This window comes from Triturus cristatus, chromosome 2_1, assembly GCF_964204655.1.
Source record: "Triturus cristatus chromosome 2_1, aTriCri1.1, whole genome shotgun sequence".
Classification (NCBI taxonomy): domain Eukaryota; kingdom Metazoa; phylum Chordata; class Amphibia; order Caudata; family Salamandridae; genus Triturus; species Triturus cristatus.
Genome location: NC_140581.1, coordinates 654,205,584 through 654,225,362, shown reverse-complemented (window position 1 = coordinate 654,225,362; position 19,779 = coordinate 654,205,584). Strand labels below are relative to the sequence as shown.

The window sequence follows — 19,779 nt, the reverse complement described above, 5'->3', positions numbered from 1 at the left end:
CTGTTTGAGCTAGAAACACAATTTTTCGGGTTAAAATCTACAAATAATGCGACGGATTATGAATTATGTGGCAAATGCGGCAAATCTATAATTGTGTAAAAATTGTTGCAGCCGCACAATTGCATAGTTCCAGTGTTCCTGACTATAGCCCCTTTGCTGCTTCTTTCGTCCATGATGTTGACCCTTGGGATTCGACCGTATGTTTCCATGATTTATGATGTTTTCCAAAGTGATAACATTAGAACCGCTGTCCTTCAAAACTCTATTATGAAATGGCAGCACCCGTACCCACAGTGGTAGCCTCTCACTTCTTCGGTAATAGTTACTCTACGGAAGTGCTCTGTTGATGCTGGGTACAGGTATCCCTTCAGGTTCACATAATAAAACAGGACCTGCCTATTTCCATGGATTGTTACTCATCCTAAAGTAAGCCTTCGGCAAATGTATCATTTCAGAAGACATCGAGCGGCATGGTAACCACCCTCCTCAATGAACTGTAACTGTTTTGTTGTCACCTCCAGTTTTGCTTTCCACGCCTGTCCCCATTGATGTGCCAGCTTTAACTCATTCTTTTGCTTTAACTTATGTTATGTGTTTCGGAGAGGACCTGTGTTAACCCTCTATACTCTTAATGCCCTTCCACTGAACCTGTTTCTCAAGGAGGAAGGTGCAAGCGGGGAGTAGGGATGAGGTTGCTTCCCCTGTGCCTTCCCATCACATTAATGAGTAGCCACACCCTCATTTCCCCTGCAACTCTAGACAATAGCTTACTCTCAGGCCTGGCTGTAATTTATTTACATCATATCTTCCTTGTGATGTGAATTTGTTCGTGTTCTGAGGACAAAGATAACATGGAACATTTGCCTCGGGGCCCAGAATAAACACCTCTTCATCTTTCTTTCCCTCTCGATTTCTCTCTTCACAGCCTCTGCTATACCCGATAATGGAAGGAGGGCCTGCCTAAAGCTGAAAGTCTTTGTGCGGCCAGCAAGTAAGTGGCTTCGCTTATGCTTTGAACGGTTGCTTTGTAGCGCATGCATGCGTTTTATTTCAGTGCGTGGTCTGGTGCAGTGTTACAAGTTTTATTATTCTTTATTTTTGTTCGTTTTTCGTTGTACGTTGTGTGATATCTGTTCTGTATCTCAGCATTTGTCCTTCAGTTTCCATCATATTTTTCTTATCATTCTTTGTAGAGCTTTGTGACATATACATGGCAGTGGCTAACTTGTTGTTTCTTAGACTTGTGCAAATACAGCAAACTGATATTTAACAGGCACTCAAATATGTGTCAATAATTTAAAAATAAATATATTTATATATATATCATATATATAAAAACACGAAATCAAAAAAAGACACGAAACTCGAACATAAAAATACACATATAGAAAAGTGGGGGATTAAAGCAGTATCTCACTAACATATTTGGCTGTTATTTCTATTTTTGTTATAGACAGCTGTATGAAAACTATAGGTGCTCATGATCGTGTTTTCGATAACGAGAAAGTAGAAAATTCATTAGAACCAGCAGGTTAGTATGCTTAGAGAATCTCTTTTAACCAGTGTGTCCCTCCTTCCTTTTCTTTTTCTCTGTCTTCTCTTCGTGCATGCCTTGCATGGGATAGTGGCTCTGCTCTTACACTTTCCTGGTGGTGCTTGTGATGTGTGTGGTGACTCACGTTCCTCCCTTGCATGTGTGCAACGCATGGACAACAGGCTACTGCTTTTTTATTAAAACTTGTCAAACCTAGCGCTGAGTCAAGAGAAGTAAGAACGAGTCAGGAATCAAAAACCGGCGCAGTGTCCGGTACTCACCTCTCCTTTAATTGACACACTGGTGCAATAACACCTTCCCTTTTTGCTACGTGCAATACTCGAGTGTCTTTCACGTGGGGAGGCTCACAACGCAAACCTGCACTGATTTGTTGCTACTTGTTTGCGTGGTGCAGTCATGAAACTGGGAATCCTTATAGTTCACATAGATCAGTCAGAAATGAACTCCACAGATCACTCATTTATTTCCATTTTACCAGAGACTGGCAGCTTCAGACATTCTGCGCATGTGACCTCTGAAGTCAGTGAATGTTAGGTGTTGCTGCTTGTTACATATTCTAAGTCCAGTTTCAAGTGGAAACTGGAATTTCCTTTTGACAACGGGACCGTTTCTAAACATATCTACCTACTATTTCAATTGTTACTAGTAATTCAGAATCATCTGGGCCCATTTCTCCCATAAAATCGCACCACATATCCTTGAATAGATGCTTTCCTATTAATGATTTTCGGTATATGATTTATTACACAGAGATTAAAGAAAACAGTCTTTGGGATTTCAAGTATTAACCCTCTCTCCATGCTGAAGGAGCATATAGTTCACATAACGTTCCATTCTCTATCAATCAGTCAATCAATCCACTTTATTTGATTAATTAAAATCATAAAAGTACAATCCACAACAATACACAGACAAAAAGACATTTAAATATAATATGTAAGAAACACTATCACTTAAGAATTCCTCATGTGCAAATTTTCCAAATTTAACATTTCCATGAACCTAATTTAAGCAGAATTCATCATAAGGTTCCTGCTATTCTTAAACCTCATTAAAATACAATACACAACAGTACACAGACAAAACAGACATTTTAAATATAATATGTAAAAACAATATCACTTATGAGGTCATTCTGTGCAAATTTGCAAAAATTTAAAATTGTCATAAGACTAATCTAAGCAGTATTCATCATAAGGTTCTCCATCGAAAAATGAATTGGGGGTCATGGCAAGAGTACAGGGAGAACAAGCATTGGCAAAGCCAATATGTCTCGCCTGTGCGAGAGCTATTGGCTTTGCCAATGTGTTTTAGCCATTACGTGCACCAGAGTGGCTGCTGTTCAGCATGGCTAAAAGTTGGTGGCGGGGAGTGGGGTGGGGTAGATTTGGGTATAGTGGATTGGGGTAGATTGGCGTACAGTGGAATTGAGGTAGAGTGGGATAGAATGCAGTGGAGTGGATTGGGGTAGATTTGGGAAGAGTTCGGTATATTTGAGTGGAGTAGATTGGACTGGAGTTTGATAGGATGGCGTGGGGGGAGTGGGGTAGATTGGAATGGAGTTGGAAACAGTGGTGTGGGGGTTGATTCAATTAGAGTAGATTGGGGTGGAGCGCGGTAGATAGGAGTAAGGTAGACCAGGGTAGATTTGGGGTAAAGTGGAGTGGGATATATTGGGGTAGATCGGAGTGGAGTGAGGTAGACTGAGGAAGAGTGGAGTGGTGTGTATTGGGGGTAGAGTGGAGTGGGATAGATTAAGGAAGTGGAGTAGATTGGAGTGGAGTGAGGTATATTGGAGTGGGGTGGTGTGAGGTATAGTGGGGTAGATTGGGATAGATTGGAGTGGGGGAGTGTGGTAGATTGAATCGGGGTGAAGGAGAAGATTGGGGTGGTTCAAGTGGATTGTGGAATATTGGAGTGGGGTATATTGGAATGTAGTGGTGTAGATTGTAGTGGTGTAGATCGGGGTAGAGATATATCGAGGTACTTTTAGAGTGGTGTGGGGTAGATTGGAGGGGAGTGGGGTAGATTGGAATGGATTTGGAAACAGTGGTGTGGGGGTGGATTGAAGTTGAGTCGATTGGGGTAGACTGGGGTAGATTTGGGGTAAAGGGGAGTGGAATATATTGGGGTTGAGTGAGGTAGACTGGGGAAGAGTGGAGTGGGGTTGATTGGGTGGATTGTAGTAGGGCATAAAGGAATGGAGTGGGGGTGTATTGGGATAGTTTGCGGTGGGGAAAATTGGGGTAGGGTGGAGTGGGATAGATTAGAGAAGTGGGGTAGATTGGAGTGGTGCGGGATAGATTGTGATGGGGTAAGGTAGATTGGAGTGGCGTAGTTTTAGATATAATGGGGTAGATTGGCGTAGAGTGGAGTAGATTGGGGTGGTGTAGATCGCGGTAGTGGAATATTGAGGTAGAGTGGGGCGGGGTAGATTGCGGAAAAGTGGGGTTTATTTGAGTGTAGTAGATTTAAGTGAAGTTGGATAGAGTGGTGTGGGGTACATTGGAAACGAGTGTCATAGATTGAAATGGAGTTGGATGCAGTGGTGTGGGGTAGATTGAAGGGGAGTAGATTGGGATAGATTAGGGAATGGGGTTGATTGGAGTGGTGCGGGGTAGATTGAGATGGAGTGGGCTAGATTGGAGTTGGGTAGTTTGAGATAGTGGGGTAGATTGAATTGAGGTACATTGGGGTGAAGGAGTAGATTGGGGTGGAATGGGGTAGAGTGGAGTGCAGTATATTGGAGTGGGGTAGATTGGAGTGTAGTGGTGTAGATTGGAATGGTGTAGATCGGGGTAGAGGTATATTGAGGTACTCTAGAGTTCAGTGGGGTAGATTGGAGTGAAGTTGGATAGAGTGGTGTGGGGTAGATTGGAATGGAGATGGATACAGTGGTGTGGGGTAGATTGAAGTGGAGTAGATTGGGATAGATTGGAGTGAACTAGACTTGAGTGGGGTGGAGTAGATTGGAGGGGTTTGAGGTGGTGTGGGTTAGATTGAACTAGAGGGGTAGATTTGAGTGACGTGGTAGATTGAAATAACGTGGAATGGGGTAGATTGGGTAGAGTGGAATGGATAGTGGTAAATTGAGGTGGATTGGAGTGGGTAGATTGGGGTAGAGTGAAGTGGTGTAGATTAGAGTGAGTTGCGTGGAATTGGATACATTGGAGTGGAGTGATGTAGATTGGGGAAGAGGGTAGTGTTGTGAGGTAGATTGGAGTGTAGTGTAGTGGGGTAGATTTGGGTGGAGTGGAGTAGATTGGGTGGATTAGACTAGGGTAGATTGGAATGGAGTCGGGTAGATTGAAGAGGGATGATTGGAGTAGGGTAGATTGGAGTGGAGTGAGTTGGATTGGAGTGGAGTGGGGGTAGACTTGGGTGGGGTAGATTGCAGTGGGTGAGGGGAGATTGGGGTAGAGTGGAGTGGAGTAAATAAGGGTAGATTGGAGTGGGGTGGATTGAAGTGTGGTAGATTGGAATGGAGTAGATCGGTGTAGATTGAAGTGGGGTAGATTATTTGATTGGAGTAGGGTAGATTGTGGTGGACAGGAGTTGAATGGATTGCAGTGGAAATTGGAGTGGACTGGGGTAAATTGGACTGGAATAGAATGGAGTGGGTTGGATTGGGGTACATTAGTGTGGGGTGGATTGGAGTGGGGTAGATTTGAGTGAAGTGCGGTGGGGTTGAGTGGGTTAGAATGAGTGGAGTAGATTGGGGTGAGGTAGATTGAGTGGAGTAGATTGGGTTAGATTGGAGTGGGGTAAGTGGTGTGGAGTGGAGGGGCGGAGAGTGGAGTGGCAAGTTGTTTCATGGAGTGAGTGGGGTAGATTGGAATGGCATGTCATAGAGTGTCTTAAAGAGGAGAGGCGTAGAGTGAAGTGGCATGTCGTAGAGTGGAGTGGCGTAGAATGGATTAGCGTGGCAAATAGTGGAGGGGCTTAGTGTGAAGTACACATGACACTTTTCATTAGTTTTTTTTTAAACCATTTTCTTTAATTTGAGTGACACTCAAATTAAAGAAGCTGTTTTTGAGAAAAAAACTAAGATTATGAATAAAGAAATTTCATTTTAAGAATGAATACAATGGAGTCTATTGTGCATTATGTCGAGTACCTGCTTTAATTTGGATTAGATTGATCTGCATACTGTCACAAACGAACAACAAAGTAGTAGCGCTGAGTCACCTTTTTTTGCAACTATTATTATTTATTTAGTTTTGCAGTGCAACGAGGACTGGTCCAGAAATACATCAAGATAGGCAAGTGGGAGAAAAATGGTCAACATTAAAGAACCTAACCAGTCTTGAGTCGACAGGCTAACAATTATTTCATAGCCACAGCACAGGCAAGACAGGTTTATGATAGAGCCAAATAAAAAGCATCAGCATAGTGGGTGAATCTGTTACCCCTTTAATTATTAGGGATATTGTGATGTGCTTTTTCATTGATGCAAAACAGGGTTGATGTTTTGTGCTAAGAACCGCAATGGTTGACAAAATACGTCTTTTGTTTTCCTGGTTATTAAGGGCAGGATTAAGAGTTCAGCTGTCTTACCGCCATGGAGTTGGTCCCAAAAACGCTGCGGTCAGCTGCCGTATTATAATGATCCCGCTGGCACAGCTGCAGTGTTTTTGATGGTGGGGAATATATTTTCATATGTATCGATGCAGGTGTGTATATTTTGACAGCACAAGTGTTGAACGTACACATATGCATGATACATGCGAAAAAACACCGACTACCAGTACTTTCCATTGCTGGAATCCGGAACATATGTGCCCAGTCCAGTCAATGGGTAAAAAGTACAAATAGACTTACCTGAATTTCGGCACCATCAGTATTGTTTTCTTCGGGGTCAAGATGCTGATCTGAAGAGGCGCCCTGGAGCGAGGGATCCACGTGGGAGACTGTAAGTAGGCAAAGGAAATGGGTGAGTATGCACTCCAATTTCTTCGATTCTGTCAACTCGAAGCAGGATGCTTTCTCGCCATGGTTGGCTCATAGGAAAGCCAACTCGTAATTCATACGGCGGTGAACTTGTATGTACTGCCCCCTGACAGCTACTTTTCCCTGACCACTGTTCAGGCAATTGGTGAATGACTGGCGGTGGTGCTCCGGTTGTCTTTCATTCAGCAAACCGCCAACATCGTACTACAGCGGGCGAAACGCCAAGTCGGCAGGCAGTGAAATCTATGTCGATGCGACGGCATTCACAAGACCGGCAACGTCGTAACCAGGCCCTAAATTCCTTAGTAATCTCTGCCTGTTACGTATTGAGAAGATGAAGATCTTTTCATTAGCATCAGGATGAATGCAAGCCTAGCTTACACATTTACAAGGGAAACAGCCTTAACTACTCGGGTTCAGCCACGTGTGCCGTTTCCCCACAAGCCGAACCACGCTTGCCTAAACCACACATATACCTTAACAGCGCAAATGCGTGGGTAAGGCAACGCGCGGTCTAGATGCAGAGCGGATGGGCGGGCACAGGAAGAGGAAGGATCAGAAGACGCCGTGAGGTAAGTGGGGCTGAGGCAGGGTCTTGAGGGGGTGGGTGGGTGGTTTTTATTAGGGTTGGGTATAGGCAGGCGCGCAGCACCCATTGGACTCAAAGGGCTTCAGCCCCCCCCCATCCCCCCGTCGTGTGTGGCAGCCCGGGATGAGACAGCTTCCCGGGCACACACACAGCCGCACCCGAGCACTTCACAGGTCTTTAAAAGACCATTTGCATGTTAATGAGGCCTTGCTGTTCACCCCTTCTAAAGAGCCCCTGTAGCTCCACTCTGCCTATTGCTCAAAGATTCCCCTCCCCCCAAAAAAGTTTTTCTTAGCCTCCCCCGAAATATGGCTCTAGTTGCGCCTCTGGGTATAGGGCACAGAGCTGTTTAGAGCTCGGGGTGGGGGGGCCTCTGTCGGGGTACTTTACAGGTGTAGGGGACAGTTTTTAGGGCAGGGGGCTGGGGTCGGAGTAGGTTTTTGGGTGTGGGGTCAGTTTGTAGGGCTCAGGGCGGAGGCAAGGGTAAAGGACAATTTTCAGGGCTGGGGGCAGTTTTAGGCCTCAGGGCGGGGGGGCTGGGTCAGGGTAGTTTACAGGGGTGGGGGTAGGGGTCAGGTTTTAGAGCTCAGTGTGAGGGGACTGGGGTCGGGATACATTTTAGGGTGTGGTGACAGTTTTTAGGGCTTGGGTGTGGAAAGGGACAGTTTACAGGGCTGGTGCAAGGGGATGATCTGTAGCACACATGTTTCTTTACCAATCATGTCTTTACAACGAAATTGCGTGGCAAGATGTGGTCGTGGTTAAGACCGCGTGGTTCAGGCATGCGTTGTTCCATCATACAACACATTTACAAGGACCCCGTCTCTTTAATTTCCAGGTTAGTCAACTTGCTGATTCCCAGAATTCATATTTTAAATCATAACAAGCTACTCATGGAGTTCCAGTTGCTGTGGCTCATAGATTTCGTTACTGGTGCCTTCCTAACTTCCTAATATTTCAGAGAAAAGCACTGCAATTCGAAGTTGCCTGTTATCAGAGGACTCAAAACATTTGACATTAATACTGATTTTTGACTTTGTGTGGAGGGGACGATTTCACGGTTTGGAGTTAATATTTATTTGAAGGTGCTGTGCCATCAAGAGTAGGATAGACCTCTATACATACTAATGTCGGCAAGTGCGTCCATCTTAAAAAATGTAAGCACATTTTTTGAATGAAGAAAAGGCTGGAAATCTGATTTTCTGCACCTTTTGTGCCAATGTTTTCCCGGTACCTTATTGCATGCCATACACATTAGTACGTACATGAGAGCACTGACATGCTGCAGTAGCGCTCAATCGACCAAATCATGTTACAATGATAAGTCACAAGAGCACATGCAGCGTAAGTGCACTGTATGTGCACTTGTATTGTAGAATAGCTAATTTTATATGAGGACTAGCAAAAAACGCAGATTCTGTTCAGATGCCATTATCAATCACTGTTGCAGCCCACCGACAAAAAGAGGCCATCATTCACATGTTTTCTGCTACTGGATTCCTAAACAAGTGTATACTATTAAAAGTATTAATATGTAAGCCATAGGCATGTGAACATTCTATATCCAATAACCACTAGGCAATTAATCTTTCTCATCAAGATTAGATTTTGTATGTTCCAGGTGCGGCCGGTTCAGGTAAGGGGGGGGGGGGGGGTGCGACAGACAACAGAATAAGGAAAACAATAAATAACTAAAAACACTTACCTTGCGCTCTCTGCATCACCGACTCGGCAAAGCAGCGAGTGCAAGGTTACTTGATTTATTTATCTATATTATTTTCCCTATTCCGTCCTTTGTCGACTCCCATCTCCCGCCCAACTGCTCTTACCTGAAACGGCCTTCACCTAGTATGTTCGCTTCTCACCCATCCTTCAACAACTGCAGTTAGTGGGTATTTTCAAAGCGGCCCGTCAACTACAATTGTGCCAATAAACATCGACGTGTATGTGCCTGCAGTTCACATATAAACTTATAGATGGGTAAAAGTGAATTACTGGGTTGTGAGTGACAACAAATAGACAAGAGTGAAGCAGGCGTTGTCTATGATGTCACTCATAACCTGAGGCAAAAAACATCCCCTTAATTCACTTTTTACCCAGCTATAATTTATATTACGTAAGGCCCCCAAAATCATCTGTCCTTGCTTTTAGCTGCTACGCAGGGGCAGAGGAGTAATAGGGGAGCCATACATAACATGCATAGCACCCATCCCCACTACTCTCTGTGCCTTCCCCTCCCTCCTTTCTAGGAACTGTGCGGCCTGCTTTCCATCACTCCTCTGACAGGCTCTCAGGGAGCCCTGCCGCAGCAGCCTGGAATCCCTTTATGAGGTAATAACATTGGTTAACAAGTTCTCTTACCGTCATAGCAGTGAATAACTGGATTCTGAATTCAGTCGTTAACACTACTGGCTCTCCATGAGATCATGCATAAATGTGCTTAATCTTTATTATTCATCATACACACGTGTGCAAGGGCCGTAAGACCTGAGCTATTTTGCTGTTAAAAGCGCAAAAGAGCTTTCTTAACAAAACCACTAACAACATTAACATAGCTAAAAACGAAGCAAATCGTATGCATCTGCTGCTTTTACAGAACACTTGGAAGGTGCATAGTACACAATTCCCTACTGTTGGTTGGTTGTGTCGAACTACTTCTGTTTTTTTATCCACATTTCAGTTTGACCCTTCTCCAGACTCCTTTTTTCACTTCATTATTTTTCTTTTTGCCGCTGGTACCAAACACATTCATGTTGTAAAAGCTCCCTTATTAATTATTCTGTTCATCACTTGCCATTTCTGTACTTTACAAAATTAGTACTTTGCTTTTGAAACAAAGCTCCTAACCGGGGTAGACATCTACTAATGTACATTGTCACTACATTTTTTAAGTTGATTGAGATACTGTACACATGTGTTCAGTTTCATACCCACCAATTACCTCCATTTGTAAAAAAAAGAGCAATCCGAGTTCCTCCCTGGAAGCATCTTAACCCACACAAAATGTCTGAGCAATACGAAAAGCACCTTAACATTCCCAGAAGAGTGGCCAGATTGAGGATTTTAACACGTGAATATTTGCATGGCCAAGTTATGGTTAAATAGCAGTTTAAAAAGCAATATTTCTTTAAAATGCCCTTTCCCAGCCTTTATACGTTATTTAGTGCTGAGCTGAAAATGTGTTCTCCATGTTGTGGACGTGATACGCCTAAGGCAACACAGTTAGCTCACCATATCACTTTCACAGCCCTTCACTGTCCTATAACATTTTTTCACTTGACTTTTGTGAAATGGGCTGCTTGCGTGAGTCACATGATCCAGTATATCAATGTGATAGAAGTTGTTATCAACTTTTTTTGCTCTCTGGCTCAAAACGTGCTTTCCATAGTGGCTGTGGAAAATACCCTTTGGTAATAGCCATGCTATTCAACTCGGAAAATTATATGAAAAACTTTCTCAAATTAGAAGCCTGAGAAAAACCTCAGCATTATTCAGCTACCGTGGGCTTCCATCCAAACGTGTGGTTACAACAGGATGCCAAGTTTTCTATGATGAAGATAACGTTCCAAGAAGATGGTGCTCTATATATGTTCCTCCTTTCAGTGCGAGACAAATGCTCATTCTCTGCAACAAAAACATTTCTACAAGCAGTTCCGCCTACTAGTTTTGGTCCATATGGATCGGTGAAGAAGCCCCCTGACAAGAGATTAATATCTTCTGCCTAATCTTTACACTGGAGGCTTTACCCACAAAGATGGATGAGTGGGTTAAGAGGCCGGAAGTGGATTCTAAAAACTAAGGGCACCTGCATGGTTTCCTGTGGTGTCCTATAAGTGAGCGAGCTCTCTAAAAGAAAGAGATCTCGCCCAGCTATCTGTCTTTAGATCCTCCTTGAAAGGACTAGTCCCTTTCCATTGTCTCACTTCCTGTTCTAGTTAATAACTTCTCCTGTACATCTCAGCATTTCAAAAACCAGTGCAGTTGCTACACTGTTGGCAGATGTTGGTGAATGCTGCCATGAATATAGAGAAATAATGTCTCATGCAGCCACTGAATAATGGATATCCAAGAAGGATGTTCTTGAGAGGATGCAAAAGGATCACAAACCTCATTCAGGGGGACTTATATTACTATCAGACTGATTAAATTAGAAGGCTCTCATCTTTGTCACGGATGGATTTTGTTCAGATGAATGCCTCCTCTAATATTCAGTATCGCATGAGGAAAACGTGAGCAGCAGCCCATATAAAATTCATCTGAACTGATTATGTTGCCATAAATGCAGTAAATATACGGAAATATGTCGCTTGAAGAGGCTGTTTATACACGTTTTCAATCCGACATTCTGTATGATAACTTAAATAATACGAATGCAACCTTTTTGTAGGTAGTGCCATCACAGAGAGATATCCATGGGTGTAACCTCCCCCAGATTGTACTTTTGATGGCGTACTCAAACATTCCCACCACGTTGTGAAGAACACTGTGATTCTGTAGTATACTGAATGGTCATGTCGGTAGTTCAGGGGTGTACCACAGCATTCACTACGTTTATTTAAAAAAGCCACCAAGGAGGCATATTATTTGAGGACTATCACCTGGGTGAGTACCATCAATGGTTGTGGAACCCATAGTTGGTTAAATAATTGTGGATTGAATATGAACATGTCCTAATGCAATGGAGGTTTTATGCCTAGGGTAACAAAGCAAAGAAGTGAGAGATGAAGGGCTTTAATCACAACTAAAGTAAAATGAAGCTTGAAGAACTTAGCTTCCAACTGTCCAAAGAAAGACCTCTCGTGGATCCCACCTATAACAATAGGATCCCCAAAAATCATTGCCACCCCATTTTTCCTTCCATTAATGTCATAGTGACATAAGCACATTGAAGCCAGGGTTATTTGTTTTTTAAATACCAAATAATGTACTCCGATCTCCCTCCATTATATGGTAGTACTTAATTTACTGATAAGGCCAATGGTGTATCTAGGATATAGAAACAGATATGTCAATTTTAGGTAAAACATCACAGATGACACATATAGGATGTAAATGTTGTCCATATTTTAAAGGCAAATTAGTCAAAACGCATTTCTTTCACCTAATAATATTAAAATGAAGACTATCCATCCATATGGCAAAGAGAATATACATTGAAACTCCCAACTTTTGGCAAACTTTCAAGATATGCTCAAAGAAAAGCAGTTCAATAAGGAGTGTTATATTTTGATTGAAGAAAAACTTAAATTAAAAACTTTTCAAATGTGCATGTGACTAGATTTGTGCCCCCCACAGACTTTCTTTTCTGGTCATGCATGTTCAGTGTTTGCTTCCTCCTCTTCCGCATCCTATTTCTGCCTTGCGTGCATGCTCTTACTCCTTCCCTTCCCCCCTCCAGATGTTTCCACGACATTCCCACGAGACATTGGAGGCGGGGCCGAGAACGAGCGAGGAGGACCTGCATGGCAGCGGGAAAGAGGCGGAGGGGCCGGAACACCCCTAAGCGTGACTATGCGCTCGCCAGGTAGGGAGACATTATTGGGCTGAGTTCCATAACCTGGATGTGTTACTGCAAACATGGGCATACATTTTACCCATCTGTATCACATCCTAATTTGGCACGACATCCAAGTCTTTCCCACACGGCAAAGGACCATTCAGAACAGTGGCATGTGAAAGATTCAGAACAGAAAATCAAAGTTGTGCATTTCTGTTGCTTTCACAAGAAAATGTGTGTCTCCGAGAAATGTATCGTGATCTGCCTGGAATGCTCATGCAGGGCACAGCACTCTGCCTTTCCAAAAAGATTCTTTGCCTTTTCGGTTGAAATCATTTGCATATGCTCGGTCTTTACCTCAAAATGGAGGACTTTAATTTAAGAAAGTTGGAAAAAAGACTTCAATCCATAAAATCCTGGCAGATCACTGGATTTATAGGTATCTCCCAATTCCAAGTCTTTCGTTGATTTGTTGCCTGCAAAAAAGTAACTGCAGTGTCATTTTTCTGATAAATGTCTCTCATTTCATCCATTAATATATTTTGCTGGTTATCATTCAGTGAAAAATTTCAGATAAGTAGCCGAAATTGTTTTTTCTCTGGTACCTTGCACACATTTAATGTCTCTCACTAGTACTGTCCAGGAGGATGATTGAGGGACACCCTGCCTCTGCTGTTGAAACTCACTAAGTCTTGTTTGGAGCCTAAAAAACCTCATCAATCAACCATATCTCCAATAGGAACATCATAATTCAGGTGAATTATCTGAATGTCCTGACATCCAAGAAGATCTTTCAGACCCTCATTGAAGTCAGATCGCTAATAAAAACACCAACACCCCACAAACCACTGCTAACCCCCCTCTATGGGCTATCCCCACATGATACTCACCCAGTACCATCCCTTTCCACCACATCGCCAACACCAGACCCCTCTCCCCGTACTCATGCAAAACATTTGCCACCTTCAAGCACCATAGATGAGCTCAGTTAGCCCGACGCTCCCAGCCTATTTGCAAAGGTGAGCCTCATTAATTCTCTCTCAGGCATGAAGCACTCAGACACCATAACCTCTTATCTGACTTTAGTTTCCACATGCTTTAGAGAAGCTTTTTATGAATGTCCACCATTGGGTCACAAAATCCTCCTAAAGAACAGAGGGTAGAGTTGTAGCCATAGACTGTGCCACATAAATGAGCTGCCCTGTCAGTCCTAAAAGATTATTTCCTGTTCAAACACTAGTGACTGCTTATAAGTCAATTCAAATGGCTCTCTTATTGCAGCATTCCTCCATCGAACCCCAGGCACAACTCCAATTTCCTGGAAAAATTTCATGGAAAAATTCCTGGCACTGAAACTACACCTTCCGACCAAAGTAAGCAAAATTATGATCATGTTCAAAACGAAAGATGAAAGGTGCACTCGTTCCGAAGTCAATAAGGCAGCGTAAATAGTTGTTCCACAGCTAAGTCCTTTTATTCAATAGATCTTTTAAAACTGGCACACAGCCAACCTGTTTTGTTCCCGATTCTTTGCCAGAGGGAACTTCGTCAGGGCTCCTATATTACAGGATTCCGAGCATATAGGGCATAGGTTAAGCCTCAATATGTGGTGTATACAGTAAACTATCTCATAATTTCAAATATTAATCATATGCTCTATGTAGCAGTACAGTACACCTCCCTCTCTGTTTGATGCACAAGATTTCTCACAATTCCAGAATTTAGCGGACGTGAGGGCTTCCTATCTATTGAATGGCATCAACGTAAATCTTTATTCACCAATCAACAGTATAGAGGTGAATTGCTGTATGACGGCGGGTGTGGGAAGAGACTGCACCACCCTACGAATTGGTAGTACATATGAAAGAACAAACGGCAGACCAAGGCCAAGCACATCCAGTTGTGCTTGGCCTTGGTCTGCCGTTTGTTCTTTCATTAATAAAAGTTATGATCATGGGTGACTTTAATCTAAATGTTGACAGACCTGATTTAAAACCTGGGTCAGAAAGTGGGACTGTGCAAGCAGTTTTCTTCCAACAGAGTTTTAGCAGCCAGACAAGCACAGCTGAACACATGTTCAACTTTATATTCATATCCAAGTAGTGTACAGCAGCATACATGGTCAAACTATTTCTGCATTTTCACTAGCCTGACTAACATTTGTTGCACTGCAATAACATCCTCCAAGACATTACAGATACCTAAAAAAAATCCCTATAGAATAATTTTAGTCAGTAAACAGCAAAGCCAAAACCTTGCCACCTGAAACTTTCGACCCTGCTGTACAACCTCTACCTGCTGCTCAAGATGTCCTAACTTCTGTTAGATCTTTCAGACCCAAATAAGGCATTAATGCACTCAAAAGGTGATTCGAGGACGAACTTGCTCAAGAGAACCATGTCCACCAGAATCTACAGCATTAATGGTGCAAATCTAAGAAAATTACAAAACTTGCTTCAACATGCATAGAAAAGGCTACCACAGAAGAGCCAAAAAGTGCTACCTCGCAAAGTATGTTACTGAAACACCCCCCAAAAATAAAGATCTTCCACATCTGCCACAATCTTGACAACCCCAGTGCTCTGAAAACAACCCATACTCATTTCAACAATGCTGCAAAGAAGTGCTTGAGGTCTTCGGGCAAAAATGCAAAAAATATGTAACTTTTTATCCAGTACACCCCACCTCACCACCTTTACTACTATCTACATTCAGCCCCTTTAAACTCCTACAGACTTACGAGAGGCTTAGCCTGGCTGCGAAAATAGAGAAGCGCATAATTTACATTCAGACCCGTGTTTTCGCTGTGTGTTTTAAACAACTCATCACTTGTCTTGCAATGGACAGTAAAAATATGATAGCTGACTCCCTCCCATCAGCATTCGTGCCTTACCCATATGCTATCATCACTCCACTTCTGACCAAAACAAATGCAGACTCCAAGATACTGCCTTTTTGTATGGCCATCTCTATCCTCCCTTTCCTCAACAAGGTCCACAAAAAGGAGACAAAGGTACAGCTCCACAAGTATTTGGACCTAAACCATCCCTTCCAAGATCACTAGTCTGGTATTTGACCCATGAGGGTTACCAGCCAGTCATAGCAGAAGTAAGAGAGGAGCTCCCTCTCTCAATGAATGGAGATAAGAAAACAGTCCTTGTATTCCTTGGCCTGTCTATGACATATAACACTGCCGGCCACTCAATTTTTCCGTTTTGTTGGACAATGGGTGGGAATAATGAGAACCTCCTTCCTGGATCCAGTCTTTCTCTCCAATCAAAAAAGCAGAATTGAAATGCCAAAATGTTCCATATGTCCACTCATGGTTGCATCCCAGTGGACTCGACCATGAGTGGGCATACAGGATGGACAGCCTGTTAGCCCTATCACGTATTGGAGAGGTGCCCTACCCGGGTAGCTGCTCAATTGGCCTACCCCATGATTAGGTTGGCTGGTACAACAGACACAGCTTCCTCCGCCCCCCAGGATCTCAAGAGAAACCGCAATTTAATGACAGCAAGTCCACGTAGCCGTGCTTTAAGGGTTTTGTCAAAAGCGCAAAGGATTGGCCCTTCAGGGAGGGAAGTGGACGATCCAGAGACACAATATTGGCCCCCACTAGAGGTGTTCAGAGCACTGTGTTGGAAATCAGAGGTTATGGTCTGTGACGAGCTGTACTTTCTCAACGCCTGCCATCGACATCAAACAGAGACCTACCATGACATCAGCAAGGGGAAAGAAGGAGGAATTGCTGAAAGACATGCTAACATGATCAGCTGCCGTTGAAGGGCAACAGTCCCCGCAATCTGGTCCTGCTGCAGAAGGAGGTGAGAAGGAAGCCCCACTGGCGAGGTCATTTATGGAGGTGCTCTACGCTTCTCTGCACAGTGATATCCAAGTGTGAAAAAGCAAGTCGCAAAGGACCTCTGTGAGGTCAAGCAAGACCTGGCGGAGGTGGGTGACAGGGTGTCCACGCTCGAGCACAACAAAACCAAACGAGATGAGATCGAGCACCTGCAGCAAGAAGTCCTGCGACTGCAAGAGCAACAAGCTGCCCTACAAGCCGATATCGAAGACTACGAGAACCATTTGCGCAGTACCAACATACGCATTTGCGGGGCACCGAATGGGGCAGAATGCGCGGATATCGCAGCCTACGTTTGGGCCGTCTTCCACCAGATATTTGACTCACAGGCAGAGTCGAATGTGCAGCTGGACAGGGTTCATAGAGTAGGCCTCACAAGGGTCAACTGAGGCCGTCCACCTGACGTCCTTGCCTGTGTTCATGATTTTCAACTGAAAGAGGCCATCCTGTGCTGGGCGAGGCGCACAAAACCCGTACAATTATGACGCCATAAATAAGCATTATACCTGGACTTGTCTGCACTAACTCTCCAGAAATGCAGGGCCTTCCGGCCTGTTGCTACATTTCTCAGGAGCAAGTGGGTTTCTCTTACAATTGGGCCTCCCGTTTTGCCTCTTTTTGAAGCATGAATCTTTTCTGGATTCACATGCTGTGCATTATTCTGCTATCTAGTGGTTGGATCCAGAATTGTTGTATTTCTCTTTGGTATTTTGGGGTTTGTCTTTTCTGCTAGTGGGCGTCAACATACCACCATTTGGTGTCCTCTTGCGACGTCGACGTACTTCCTCCGGAAGCTCCCATCTTTGGTCGCCATCTTCAGATTCTTTTTTTCCGCCGTTGCGTCTGGATCGTTACGCAAGGAGCTCAGGGATTTGGAGTGAAGAATCGACAAAAATCAGGGAAAAATCTTCAATGACATGTAGCGCGTCGATTCAAGGTACCGGACTTCTGATCGAGATGCTGGACGGTACCGAGAGGGGAAGCAACAACCTCGTCGGTTATTGAAAGGTTAAGGCGCGTACAGCGGGCTCCCTGTGCATGGTAATAGACAAAACACCATTCAAGTTTTGTCAAAATTGTCATCACAAGTACACTCAGAAGGCCCAACATCCAACCTGCAACCTCTGCTTACCGGTGGATCACCGAAGTGAAGATTACAACGCGTGTTCGGTGTTCCACCCAAAATATTTGAGGGTAAGAGAGTGGCAGAGACGAGACAACTACAACATGCAGAGGCAGAGCGCAGCCCCATCGCTACGGGGCCTGGGCCTCTCCAGCGAGGAAGAGGACAATGTCTCAGAAGGTCCAGATGGCGACATGGACATCCAAGTCATCGAGGTCGAAAAGAAAACTTCAAGAGAGGTAAGAGAACCGTCGTACTCGAAGAAAGTAGATGAGTCCCAAAAAACAGACTCAAATACCTCAAAGGAAGCATCGGCATCGAAGCACCCGATGTCCGCAATTGTGTCCCAAAAGAAACACTCCATAGGATCCTTAGACAAGGACTCCTTAACAGCTAAGACTCTCGAGAAATCCAAGACGCCGAATGACGGTCAAGGAAAGGATGTATCGACAAGAGAGGTCAAAACCCGAAAAATAGGGCCGATGCCTGAGTCAGCGGTGAAGGCGCCGTCGATGGCGAAGAGAAGGGCAGAAGGTCGTGATGCTGAAATGCACGCTTTGGAGATCGAGAAGAAAAATAAGAGACTGGAAGCAGAAATGCCAGTATTCAACGACAGGTGTTCAATGACAGCTTAAAGCAATTCAAGATATAGCCGAAAAGCTTGACGGAAATAAAAAAAATGCATTGAAGATTTAGAGCTTCCGGTGATGCCCAAACCTTTAGAAGAACAAGAAGAAGAGTTCTATTTCAAAGAAGAGGAAGAGCAAACGTACCTGGCATCTGAAACCTCCGAGGTTCAAGAACTGCAATGGCAAGCCCTCGACACAGACTCCCCAGAGGAAGCTTTTGACACCTATCCTTCAAGGCCTACCCCACCAAACTACATTGGTATGTACAACCAGGTCATTAAGAAAGCAGCAGAAACCTATGGAGTGCGGCTGGAGGAAGAAAAACCCCAGTCATGTTTTTTGCTCAAGACTTTAATGCCTAGACAACCAAGGAACCAATTCCTTCCTATTCTGCCAAGTGTGCTTGACCAGGGAAAGGAGGCATTTAAGGAACTGCCACATGTAAGGCAGTCACGCCTAGGGGAGATAAAAAATATAAACACTCCTCCAAAGATCCTATTTACATCAAAGGGTCGATGACAGCTGGCTCCATCATAACAGCCACGGCCAGGAATAAGGCTTGTGGGGAGATGGATCGAGAGAAGTGCAGCAAACCAATGGCGTATCGCCAATTCTAATGCCTTGCTTAACAGACATGCATATCAACACTGGGAGGAGGTAGGGGATCTAATAAAACACCTACCGGAACAATAGAAGAAGAGAGCAAGTCACTTGGTAGAAAAGGGAAAGAATATAGCAAATACATGCTTAAAATCTGCCCTAAATGCTGCGGAAACATCAAGCAGACAAATGATCATCGGCATCACAGAAAGAAGACACGCATGGCTTCGGATTTCAGGACTCAAGCCAGAGGTGCAGAACAACATACTGAATGCACCATTCAGGAATAGCTCTTTGGAAGTGTTGTGGACGGCACACTGAACCAATTAAAGAAAGACAACGAAACAGCAAAATCTAAGCGGGCTCTACAATTCAGAGGTGGCATGCATAGAGGAACCACCCCCTCAAGGGAACCATCACCCCACAAATTTGCATCAGACATACCAACAAGGTTACCAAGGGGGGAACCAAGGGCAACAACAAGGACAGCAACAAAATTGGCAATACCAGCAGGGAAGGCAATCCTTTCGAGGAAGCCCCCGTGGAAGAGGCCTTCCGCAAAGAGGAGGATCACGCACAGCATATAAATTACTGCATTCCAAGCACAACACACACTCCAAAAGCATCACGAAGTTTGCCCGCAAAGGGGCAAAAACATCAAACAAACAGTTCTTCCAACATTCTACACCAGTAGGGGCCAGACTAAAGAACTTCCTCCACAAATGGAAGGAGATCACTTCAGACAAATGGATCTTAAACATAATACAGTACGGTTACTGCATAGAACTAGTCAAGACGCCTCCAAACAAAAGCCCAAGGAGGAAAGTACATTCCAAAGGGGAAACTACTCAGTTACTCCAAGAAGTACAAGAACTACAAGTGAAAGAAGATATAGAACATATACCACACAACAAAAGAAACCAGGGATATTACTTTACGGACTTCCTAATTCCGAAGATAGAAGAAACGCT

The 19,779-nt window shown here is 43.9% G+C and overlaps 1 protein-coding gene across 3 annotated transcripts in view; it reads left to right on the top strand.

The window, feature by feature from the left end:
* The window catches only part of EFNA5 (ephrin A5), a 405,801-nt gene that overhangs the window by 372,304 nt on the left and 13,718 nt on the right, over positions 1–19,779 (top strand). For 2 of the 3 annotated variants that reach the window (XM_085632573.1, XM_085632575.1), the window contains exons 3-5: positions 926–991; positions 1,454–1,531; positions 12,493–12,618. In XM_085632573.1, coding sequence (XP_085488699.1) covers positions 926–991; positions 1,454–1,531; positions 12,493–12,618 — 270 coding nt within the window. The remainder of the gene's footprint in view (positions 1–925; positions 992–1,453; positions 1,532–12,492; positions 12,619–19,779) is intronic. The other variant, XM_085632574.1, reaches the window with a different exon arrangement.